General features: G+C 34.3%; 1 protein-coding gene across 1 annotated transcript in view; it reads left to right on the forward strand.

Annotated features, from left to right (window-relative positions):
• Positions 1 to 11,498, forward strand: part of LOC132556122 (rho GTPase-activating protein 12-like) — a 38,840-nt gene extending 27,342 nt beyond the window's left edge. Inside the window, exons 10-19 of the mRNA XM_060220507.1 lie at positions 2,026 to 2,200; positions 2,662 to 2,760; positions 3,410 to 3,494; positions 4,331 to 4,459; positions 4,654 to 4,752; positions 5,076 to 5,153; positions 6,512 to 6,541; positions 9,790 to 9,927; positions 10,360 to 10,465; positions 11,053 to 11,498. Of these exons, the coding sequence (XP_060076490.1) occupies positions 2,026 to 2,200; positions 2,662 to 2,760; positions 3,410 to 3,494; positions 4,331 to 4,459; positions 4,654 to 4,752; positions 5,076 to 5,153; positions 6,512 to 6,541; positions 9,790 to 9,927; positions 10,360 to 10,465; positions 11,053 to 11,221 (1,108 nt within the window). The 3' untranslated portion in view covers positions 11,222 to 11,498. The remainder of the gene's footprint in view (positions 1 to 2,025; positions 2,201 to 2,661; positions 2,761 to 3,409; positions 3,495 to 4,330; positions 4,460 to 4,653; positions 4,753 to 5,075; positions 5,154 to 6,511; positions 6,542 to 9,789; positions 9,928 to 10,359; positions 10,466 to 11,052) is intronic.
• Positions 11,499 to 12,534: the final 1,036 nt, after the last annotated feature.

The following is a 12,534-nucleotide window of genomic DNA, read 5'->3' on the forward strand; positions in this document are numbered from 1 at the left end:
TTTGGCAACCAAAGCCAGGAAATACACCGTTATCTGTTAACCATAAATCTTCTGTGTTTGTTAACTTTCTTTATGTGCATTGCTGCCGGAAACAAAAAAGAAAGAAAAAAAAAACAGCAATAACTGCCATGCCGAAGAGATCAATGAAAATACTAGGTTGTCATTGACACATTTGTTGATGATTTTAAATACATTTACTGGATATACATGTACACATACAAAGTGCAAGTTTATTCTATTTTATGGTATACGCCATTACAGTGCTGTATGGGTAAAGTTATGCTTCAGTGATGTTGCTGTGTCCTTCACCTTTTCATAATCCAGCTCAGTGCTACAGATGTTATATCAGTATAGAATGTTCATGAGTATGTATTTGTTTTAAACTATTGTTGACGGGACTTGTATTACTTCAGGTAACCATTTCCCAAAGTTATGTGTATGAGAGTGGGTGTGCAGCTATGCTTGTGCTGTAGGTAAGTATTTCCCAAAGTTATGTGTATGAGAGTGGGTGTGCAGCTATGCTTGTGCTGTAGGTAAGTATTTCCCAAAGTTATATGTTTGAGAGTGGGTGCACAGCCTTGCTTGTGCTGTAGGTAAGTATTTCCCAAAGTTATGTGTATGAGAGTGGGTGCACAGCCATGTTTGTGCTGTAGGTAAGTATTTCCCAAAGTTATGTGTATGAGAGTGGGTGCACAGCCATGTTTGTGCTGTAAGTTATGTGTATGAGAGTGGGTGCACAGCCATCCCTGTGCTGTAGGTAAGTATTTCCCAAAGTTATGTGTATGAGAGTGGGTGTGCAGCCATCCCTGTGCTGTAGGTAATTATTTCCCAAAGTTATGTGTATGAGAGTGGGTGCGCAGCCATGTTTGTGCTGTAGGTAATTATTTCCCAAAGTTATGTGTATGAGAGTGGGTGCACAGCCATGTTTGTGCTGTAGGTAAGTATTTCCCAAAGTTATGTGTATGAGAGTGGGTGTACAGCCATGCTTGTGCTGTAAGTTATGTGTATGAGAGTGGGTGTGCAGCTATGCTTGTGCTGTAGGTAAGTATTTCCCAAAGTTATGTGTATGAGAGTGGGTGTGCAGCCATGTTTGTGCTGTAAGTTATGTGTATGAGAGTGGGTGCGCAGCCATGTTTGTGCTGTAGGTAAGTATTTCCCAAAGTTATGTGTATGAGAGTGGGTGCACAGCCATGCTTGTGCTGTAAGTTATGTGTATGAGAGTGGGTGTGCAGCTATGCTTGTGCTGTAGGTAAGTGTTTCCCAAAGTTATGTGTATGAGAGTGGGTGTGCAGCCATGTTTGTGCTGTAAGTTATGTGTATGAGAGTGGGTGCACAGCCATCCCTGTGCTGTAGGTAAGTATTTCCCAAAGTTATGTGTATGAGAGTGGGTGTGCAGCCATCCCTGTGCTGTAGGTAATTATTTCCCAAAGTTATGTGTATGAGAGTGGGTGCGCAGCCATGTTTGTGCTGTAGGTAATTATTTCCCAAAGTTATGTGTATGAGAGTGGGTGCACAGCCATGTTTGTGCTGTAGGTAAGTATTTCCCAAAGTTATGTGTATGAGAGTGGGTGCACAGCCATGCTTGTGCTGTAAGTTATGTGTATGAGAGTGGGTGTGCAGCTATGCTTGTGCTGTAGGTAAGTATTTCCCAAAGTTATGTGTATGAGAGTGGGTGCGCAGCCATGTTTGTGCTGCAATTCAATGATGAGTGTTTCACATTTCTTTGTTGTATATTCCTACCTATAACTGTTTATCTAGATAAAAAATGTCGTAAGAGTATAAAATTACAAAATATTTTTGTTTATTTTTACTTATTCATTACTGTCACGTTGTGCTACGAGACACGTATCTGGTAAACAGCGGATGAAAATAGGGTCAATCTTCAATGCAAAATGTCTCCATTCATAGAAACATGGCTTAGTCGAACCATCGGATAAGTCAAACATATCATTTGGTCCCTTTGACATCGACTTATCCATGTTTTACTGAACTTTGTTGTGTAAGAAACTGATTTTTGTACTTTAGGAAAAGCTTCAGTCCTTCATTTGTGAAACTTTTGGGAACTAACCTGGTATTTTACAAGAACCGTCAGGCATCCACACAGCAGGGTTCTAAGCATGGCAAGCCTGATTTTATGGAACCTTTACAGGGGGCCCATGTTGACAAGTACCCCAACAAACGACACCTCCATGTCTTAGTGGTGAGTTATAAGGATGCTGATCGTTTTCTTACCGCGCCTAACTACTGTGCACGATGTACTACATCCAGTGTTAAATTTGCTTCAGAATTAACAAAACAAAAAAAAAAACCAGCTATAAATAAAAACGAAAAACAGAGTTTGGAGAAGATAGTAAGATATAATAAATGGAATTAAAATATAAACTTTATTTGTTTTAGAAGAATTGCAAAACACGGTTTATAATAATCACTCTTGTTGGCCCATGTAGAAGTGCAAGATGAGTCTTATTGTGGGAGGAAATCGGAGTACCTAGGGAAAACCAATGCGGTCGGGCTGGATTGGAGAAAATGGAAAATAAAAGATAGATCTATATTTTTAAGATTTTTTAATATACCATGAAAGCCAGCCCATGTTTTGTTATAATAACATGTGTATATTGATTTATCGTGATACAGCATTGACATATTTTGATTGGTTTACAGCTGACAACGTGTAACAAGAATCAATACCAGCTACAGTTGGAAGACGAGATTGACATGCAGAAATGGTTGTCTATTTTGGAACTCACTATCAAAGAATTGGTGAGATCATAGCCCCAGACCCATTCCACTTTCACATGTTAAAAGTTTTTCATATGTTCCTGTCATATTATCGGGGCAGATTTTTGTCATCACACTAGCAATTTCATGTCTTCATGGATTTTTATCTTTCATGATATCTAGATGAGTGCCATTGTCTAGGTTACTTTTATTCTTTGTAAAAATTGAAATGCATTAGAGATAGATCATTCATACTTTACAGGGTCTCTAGTTTCATGCATGATCAAAATATAAGGACACAGCTTTCTTTTGGGGATTTGGAAAGCAAGGGGGGGGGGGGGGGGGGGGCTTTGGGGAGTTCTTTTAAAATAATCAAGTTCACACAGGCTGGTATCACAGAAAAGTCCAGAGTGAACGCAGTGTTAGAAAATTCCTTTTAGCATTTTTATTTGAATCAGCATTAATTATAAAATGATTAATCCATCAAATATCTGGCTGCATATAGGTATAAATATAGGAGAAATATTTTGTGGTCAGAATTCACTCGTCATTGTCACTTTAACCTGTTCTGTTTAGATATTTTCTCAGCATTGTTCTTAACTTTATTAACAGTTCTCACCATTAAAATCTATTGGTAGGAAGTCAGGTACAGTTGTGTGAAAACAAAATTTATCTATTGATGTTGTTACAGGGTCCATGTAAGGTTGACCAGCAGCTACTGCTTGTGCCCCCTGGTAATGCAGACAGTCTGAAGAAAACACCATCGATGAAGAAAAGTATGCAATGTAATTACTTTATGTTTTGATAGACGTTTAACTCACTTTGTGAGTCACGCGGTTGTCGCGCAGATCACTCACTCTGACAACACATCGTTCACTCTACTATCTCAGGAAGTCGGTTCACAGATCATTTAGTCAACTCACTGATAACTCATTTTCATTACAGATCATTCTGTCACATCACAGATCACTCTTGTCACATCACAGATCACTCTGTCACTCACAGATCACTCTGTCACATCACAGATCACTCTGTCGCATCAAACACCTACATCACAGATCACTCTGTCACATCACAGATCACTCTTGTCACATCACAGGTCACTGTCACATCACAGATCACACTGTCACATCACAGGTCACTGTCACATCACAGATCACACTGTCACATCACAGATCACTGTCACATCACAGATCACTGTCACATCACAGGTCACTGTCACATCACAGATCACACTGTCACATCACAGGTCACTGTCACATCACAGATCACTGTCACATCACAGGTCACTGTCACATCACAGATCACACTGTCACATCACTGTCACATCACAGATCACACTGTCACATCACAGATCACTCTCTCACATCACAGATCACTGTGTTACATTACAGATCGCTCTCTCACATCACAGATACCACACAGCCTGTTAACTAATATATTATCAATTAGCTTCCTCTGAACATGTATTTGATCTGAACCAATAATTGATTATTGATTTTAACTGGTTTCCCATCACTAATCAGCAAAATCACATTAAAACAAGTTACAATGGAATTAGTGTAAGTGATAATTTAGACTGACCTGATGCCATGTATTTGTATCTGGTCAGATCGTAAGCCATCAGAGAGAGAGGAGAACGATGAGGAGAAGTCCAAATTCAAAACAATATTTGAGAGGTGGATGAAAGACCCACAGAGACCTACAAAGAAACAGCTGGAAGACAAGGGCATAATAGATTGTAAGTTGTTACCTAAAACGAAAACCAAACCAAAAACTTTTATGTTTTAAAGAGTATGTGATGGAGAATTTTCCAGTTTCTGAAGTTGGTTGGTCTCTAGTTTTGGGACTGTTTGGAAAATAGATATGGTAGACAGGCAGCCATCTTTGTTTTTTGTGTCAGTTTTGTGAGAATATTGTCCTTATTTATTTTAGATAACGTGTTTGGTGGTTCTCTGAAGCAGGTGTGTGAAAAGGACAAAGCTAAGGTTCCTAAATTTGTACAGAGATGTGTTGCTGCCATAGAAAAACGAGGTATGCCCAGGAATACCCCCTCTAAAAACACGATTAAGACATATTTCAGATGATAAATGGAGCTGTTTTATTATGACAATAAATGTAATGAGAAATGATCTTAAGATGGATTATTCATTGTACCAAATAAATGTCATTTTAAAGATGATCATTTTATTAAATCTATTATTTTAGATTTGAAAGTAAATTGATAACATTTTAAGCTTTACGATTCAATGGCCAAATGATGTATTTTGAAATTTTTTGAAGTGAGGAATATTTTGACTATTTGAAATTCATGATGGAGTATAAAGTATTGAAGTGGAACTTGTTTGTATCTGTAGGTCTGGACCAGGATGGATTATACCGGATCAGTGGAAACATGGCTCAGATCACTAAGTTACGCTCAATGTTAAACATGGGTAAGCTTAGAACACAATACGTGGACAGTTTCATTTTAGCATGTTGCATGTTATAACACATGGGTGGACAAAAATAGTTCAAATGGGTAGAGTCTTTTATCTTTTCTCACAAGGAGGATGTTCATGTCCTCTGTATTTAAATATAATTTGCCAGGGAGAGGTTTGCTTCATTTTATGGTACCAAGGTCGGCTTTATTTTTCCTTATACATTCTAGAAGAAGATTCACACCACTTACTTCAAAAGAACTTGATCCCGTCAGATTTGGTGAAAATGGAAGTGATACTTAATCGCTTTAGGTATTATCCTTAGAATTTTACCAGCAGTTAGCCCTGAGGGCTCATATTATTTGTATTGCAAGGTGTGTGAATAGGCTTATAACAGGATAAAGAAACACATATATTTGCACTTAGGTAGATATAGGCTTATTACCAGACATGAACTTATTGATGAATCTTTTCCTGGCTTATTTCCTCTATTAAGAAACTAGTGTTCCATTTGTTTGTTGTTTGGGTTATTCTTGTTTAATCCAAGTAAGTAATGTCATGTTCTCAAGTGAGAGCAAGGTATACAACAACCAAACCACTAGGCAAGCTAACGAACACGGACTGCTAGGAGTAATGAGCAATGCTCCTTGTTCTTTAAAGTGTTATGCTAAAAGTTTCTTGACCTTAAATGTTTATTGGTTTTACAAACCTTAAAAAACATTAATTTTTCTAGATAAGTTTACCATGCAATTCTAAATTGATCAAGAGCAAATGTCAAATTATAGTTTCTTTTTAATACTGGTATCTGTTACCAGTTATCAAAAGCCTTGGTCGTAAAAAATTTGAAAAAAATAAAACACAAATTCTGTAATAAACCCAGGGTTATTGACTCAGAATCAGGGGATGGGCTTATTACAGGACATTTTGTCAATGTTTCTCTTGAAATTTGGATTGGTTATTTACCAAGCATGGTCTTATCACTGGGACTTAGTTAGAGGATGCATGTTACTGGCTGACTTTCTGCCTTGGTATGGAGATTCTTTAACAGTCTGCCATACGGTATGAAGGTGTTATGGTTTGATGAATTTTGGAATCATACTATTAACTCATTTTCTTTCGCAGCTACTGGTTTTCAAAATTTAACAATAACAATACATCCCTATCTATTAAATTTCACAGACTATTTTTACATTGTACTGAAATTTGCTGTGTATCATCATTCCTTTCTTAATTTGTGATGATAAAAACTTTTTACAGGTTTTATTCGATTGTGAATTTTTGCAAAAATAAATCACATGCGAAAGAAATGAGTTTTACTAACAGTACTCTGGAATGTAATATGCCATTGTTTGAAGTCAGATGTAATTTTGCAGATCTGTCAGCATTGATGGACGAGTCATCTGGTTAGTACCTTTAACTAAGTATAGCTGTAACCTTCTTTATTGCTATACAAACAGTATAGATGTTTTACTGCTGTGTGGTTGTGTACACTTTAGACATTAAATTCTCTTTCTATGCACTTCTATATAATCAACCTCTATTTTTATCACTCTAGTATATATCAGTACTTAATATTTTAATCTTTAAATTCTTGTACACTGTTTATTCATTATGTACGACCAGGAGATAGATTTGCAGCATTAAGTAGTGTGTTGCTGGGTGATTTCATGTCTTTAATGTCTCCAAGACTTTCCTCTCTTGAAGTGGGAATTTCATACACTGAGTAAAGTAGGTTTCATTGTATAAATTAAGTCAATACGTCACCTTTATATACCTACAGAAAATTCTGTTTGGTTTGCTAGCCTCTGTATTTGTGGTGTGAACATAATATTTGATAACATGTGTAACTCTAATATTAGAATTATTAGGATGATGGAATTGTCAGTAGGCATGAAAAAAACTGCTTCTGTGTTAATATTACATTGTGATATTGTCTTATAAAATCCAAACCCAAATCCATGTGTACCTCAAGTCACTTTATTTATACAAAAATCAAGTACTACAATTCCTTGAATATTGTTCATTTTTAAGGATTCCACAGATAGGATTAAGATCCAGTTACTATCTATATATCTAACCTCTTAGGCAATTCTGATGTTTGAAGATTTCTAGATAATCTAGATTTGATTGGGAGGGTTTGAGGTCAAAGTCTTAAGTCTTTGACATAACATATACAATGTAATCTGAAGAAAAGGGTTGAAACACTAATTCTACCAAATCATTATTCACAATATCAAATTTATGTGACAGTAGTTGATCGAACATTCCACAAAAATTTTACTGCGTTGATGAAGTAAAAATCTCTGTAGATTTGAATTAATTTGGTAGAGGTCAAAAGTTCAGATTTAACGGTTTTATAAAATACATGTATTCTGTATATATTATGTATACTATATTCTTGTAATCTCTTTTATTACTAAGGTGTAGTAATTTCATGCTTCCGTATCGTTATAAGATTTATCCTACGCAGCACCCTGGACTTGTATTCTGATTATCCTGTAGTAGTTCAATGCTTCAGTCTATATACTCAGCTATAGAAGTACATCTCACTAGTCAAGTTTATCATCTTTGATGAGTTTTTAGTCACCGATAATAGTTTTTCTGTTTACCTATTCCAGAGATATTTTATTAAGTTTGTACATGATATATGAGTATTTTCTAAAATAACATTCTTCAAATTAACAAAGTCACTTAATTGTATTAGATTATTACTTTATCACACAACTTATTAAATGATTAATACAATAAAGTTATATTTTAATTATATACATTTATTACATCTTGGTTTGACTCTCATATCTACAAAAAGCAGTTTTGTAAGTGTTTGGTTAAGGTACAAATGCCTTCATCTGAATGATGAAAATATTACCAATGTAAGTAAATTTTTTGTTTAATATATACATTCCTTGGGTATAACAGAATATCTATATTTTTTTACAATTAAAAGATCTAGAAGTGTTCTGTTATGTGAGTAAAACATATATAACCACAAAACAATACATTTTTAAAATTTCACTTGTAAAGGAAAAGCAAATAGTAAAAAGGCAAATTCAAACATAACTAAACCAGTGTCCAACAGAGAAATATTTGGGTGCTCTTTAATGTCCGACAGTTTAAGAGTATGCTTAACAGCAAGATGTCACCATTTATTTTGAATAGACTATTTGAATATGCAACAATTGTGAAACAAACTTTCAGCCTATATTAATCACTCTTGTTGTCTGGATGGAAGTGTGCAGGGGGTCTTAGTATTGGAGGAAACCAAAGTACCATGGGAAAACCCTTGTGGTTGTCAGTTGACCCCATATCTTTTTACGTTTGTTTCGGGAATTGAACCCAGGACGACTAGGTGAAAGGCGAGTGTGTTACCACCCAATAGACTATTTCATTTAGAAGTCTACCATTTTGTATGCTATTTTTTTGATAAATTGAACTTTTTTATACCAAATTAGAGAAAACATGAGATATGCACAGGAAAGATTTGATGGAAAACAAACTTATTTAACCTAGGCTTCCTTTGTGTAAGAACAATGCCATAACTAAAAAGCACCTCCCTGATTGGTCAAAACTACAAAAGTTATGTTATATCTGCAAATGTTATAGATAAATCTCTATACTTTATGGGGAAAAATATCATATTTATAATCAGATGAAGGCATTTGTGGTTTGGATTTAAGATAAGAGACTGACATAACCTTCATTGTTACACAGGTCAGGCCTGGTTGCAAAAGCCTTTTAGTTTGGTATGGAAATTAGGGTATTGTGCAACTTTACATCTAAATTTCTATATCAACTTTTTTGACTGTTAAAACAACTCTTTGTGAAACAAATCAAATTACTTGGAAAAAAAATGGAAGGTCCTTACTTTGGGAGAAAACCAGAGAACCAGGGAAAAAAGGTGGTCAGGCCATTCTATGAAGACAATAAGATTGCTATTTACACGTACCAAGTTTTGTCTGAAGAGTGATTGCTGTTAACATGTACCAAGTTTTGTCTAAAGAGTGATTGCTATTTACATGTACCAAGTTTTGTCTAAAGAGTGATTGCTATTTACATGTAGCAAGTTTTGTCTAAAGAGTGATTGCTATTTACATGTACCAAGTTTTGTCTAAAGAGTGATTGCTATTTACATGTACCAAGTTTTGTCTAAAGAGTGATTGCTATTTACATGTACCAAGTTTTGTCTAAAGAGTGATTGCTATTTACATGTACCAAGTTTTGTCTAAAGAGTGATTGCTATTTACATGTACCAAGTTTTGTCTAAAGAGTGATTGCTATTTACATGTACCAAGTTTTGTCTAAAGAGTGATTGCTATTTACATGTACCAAGTTTTGTCTAAAGAGTGATTGCTATTTACATGTACCAAGTTTTGTCTAAAGAGTGATTGCTATTTACATGTACCAAGTTTTGTCTAAAGAATGATTGCTGTTAACATGTACCAAGTTTTGTCTAAAGAGTGATTGCTATTTACATGTACCAAGTTTTGTCTAAAGAGTGATTGCTATTTACATGTACCAAGTTTTGTCTAATGAGTGATTGTTATTGTTATGTACACGTAGCAAGTTTTGTCTAATGAGTGATTGTTATTGTTATGTACACTATTGCTGTTAATCTGGTTTTTAGACAATTACTCTGATTTCTGCTTTACAGACCGGTTTGACTATGACCTTGACAATCCAGAACTCTGGGACATTCATGTATTGGCTGGAGCACTCAAGTTGTTCTTCCGTGAGCTGAAGGAGCCCCTGTTTGTCTATGCTCAGTTTGACAAGTTTATAGCTGCCATTTGTAAGTAGAAATCTTTAAACCAACCATCTTTTTCTTATGGATTTACAATTGAAGCAAAGTCATGAAAATAAACCTTGGCAAATTAAAACATGAATGATAAAATCCCTGAATTTCATGGTTAAAATTTGTTGATTAATAATCTGCCTTATGTGTAAGGGTACCCTGAACTTACAGCTAACTTACCCATGTCACTTACATGCCCTATCGCAAACTTAACCTGTCAAGGTCAAATAGTAAATCAAAGAAGACTGTTCACATTTTTATCAGATATTCCCTCTCCCAGAACTTCCGTCAACATTTTTACTGGAGGGAAGCGAGCGTATTTGCCGTTAATTGTGGTATTGTAATATCATCGTGTCATTTCTCATTTCACAACAAATATATATCAATGTATATATAATTTCTATTAAAACAAGTGTTTTGGATTTTCAGCTAAGAAGACACGATCAGAAAAATTAAAAGGATTGAGAGAGCAGGTTAATGCCCTACCAAAGTATAACTATGAAACACTCAAGTTTCTGTGTGGCCATTTAATAAGGTAAGAAGTCATAGATATACAGTAGTCTACCTTACGAAAATGTAGATATGTATGTAATAAGGTATTTGATCAGCAAATGTTTTCTACCTGGAAGATTTAATATCAAAACTTGAGATTTAATATCAAAACATGACCAAATTTCCTTTTTCATAAAAACGAGTAAGGAATTAAGGGAATATGTTGATTTATAAATTACGTACTGTTCATAAATAATTTCCTTTCGAAACTACATATTTACAATGTCACAATGGATGATTTCAAACTTTTCAAATAAGAGGTATCAATCGTTTGGTTTTTTTCCTTTTTTTGTAAATTTAAAAAAATTTCGATTCTTCACTAATGATACTGCAGAGTAATATTCTTTGAGATATTTTACACCAAAGAACAATATCCATTTCAATGATTATACCAGATTGTAAGCGAACATGATCACTTGAGGATATAATTTACTTCAGTGATACTGAGCTTAAGAGATTTGATATTTTATCAGATTAATTGGTATAATAATCTCTAGCTAACAACTATAGTTGAGAATTGATACAGAAATAGAATTTTAAATTCTAATCTTTAAATGTTTTACTTTACAGAGTTGCAGACAAGCAAAGTGTCAATAAGATGTCATTCCATAACTTAGCAATAGTGTTTGGGCCGACGTTAATGTGGAAGGAAATGGACACCAACTTCATGGCTCATATGGTCTTACAAAGTCAGATAGTGGAGTTTGTTTTACTGGAGTATAAGCACATATTTAAGTGATAACAGATCATTGATATGTAAAATTATCTCCCTTTGGTGGAAACTTTAGTGGTGAAAATTTGTTTTTTCTGGAGTGCAATCATAGTTAGAGTGATCTCCCTTGATTAGAATCATGATAAGGAAATGACTCAATGTAGATTATCATTGGATTGTTTAAACATCATTGGCTTGAATGATTATTTCTGTATATTAAAACCCACCCTGGAACATTTTGTTTTTCTTAATTCTGGTTTCAGGATATGGAATGATTTGCTATCGTAACAAGACGCTGAGTTCTTCTCTGGTATAATTCTTACTGAAATGATTTTATCTTAAGCATAATTTTTCATTTGTTAAATAATGTTATTTTGGATTCTGAATGTCAGTGATGAGTATGATAAAGTATTGAAGTGAGAATATTTTTAATGCTTGCTATTTATAGTCTTCAGATATTTTAGATTTATATGATTTAGAAAAGGTGAAAACTTCAGTAGTGTGGTAAAGTTAAAAGTTGATGGAAGATCCTATCAGTGTGTTCAGGGAATGATATCATGTAGTATAGATATATGATTGACCTTGTCTGTATGGTGACACACACTACTGTTTACAACAGGATTCTATATTTTTAACATACAGTTCATTTGCGTTGTATCTTTCGTAGTTAACCAAATTGTTTCTTTTGATGTCTTGTCTACAAATGAAATTAAGGTAATTTGAATATTTTCAATCTTGTCTGCAAAACAAATTTTTAATATTTTTTTTCTATTGGAGGAGTATAAAACCTATGTTGGATTCAAACTCTCAAAACAAACATGATTTTTGGGGACCATTAAAAACAGCTGAGGTTTTAGTCTTGTTCCATAATAGTGAAAATAAATTGTGAAGCAAGTGGTGTTAACAGATACTGCATTGTTGGCCAAATGATGTTTCAGATTTTATTATTTTCTTAACAGTCAAATATATGCTCAAAACTTCATTATAAATATTATTTATAAGAAAGAGGTACAGCTCGAAAAGTTTCTCGAGAGTTGGGAATGTGACAAGATGAGTAAGTATGTTACACTCAACATTATGTATATTATTTATGTGTACATTTCAGCAGAACTTGCATTTAATATCAATCAAAATATTTCGGTGAGACTTGAGCTCACAAAGTTTTATTATCATATTAAACATTATGTGTTTAATGTATGAAACTACATCTTGAATTAACATTTCAGATCATAAATAATTTTGTTTCATTTTGGTCATGTATAGAGTTTTCAGTTTGCAGATGTTTTATTCCCTTGAAATAATCTGAACATACATCATCTGTGTTTTATCTGATGTGAAAC

The sequence above is a fragment of the Ylistrum balloti genome, unplaced genomic scaffold (assembly GCF_031769215.1).
Source record: "Ylistrum balloti isolate Yb309-2 unplaced genomic scaffold, AGI_CSIRO_Ybal_v1 Utg370548, whole genome shotgun sequence".
In the NCBI taxonomy this organism is placed as follows: domain Eukaryota; kingdom Metazoa; phylum Mollusca; class Bivalvia; order Pectinida; family Pectinidae; genus Ylistrum; species Ylistrum balloti.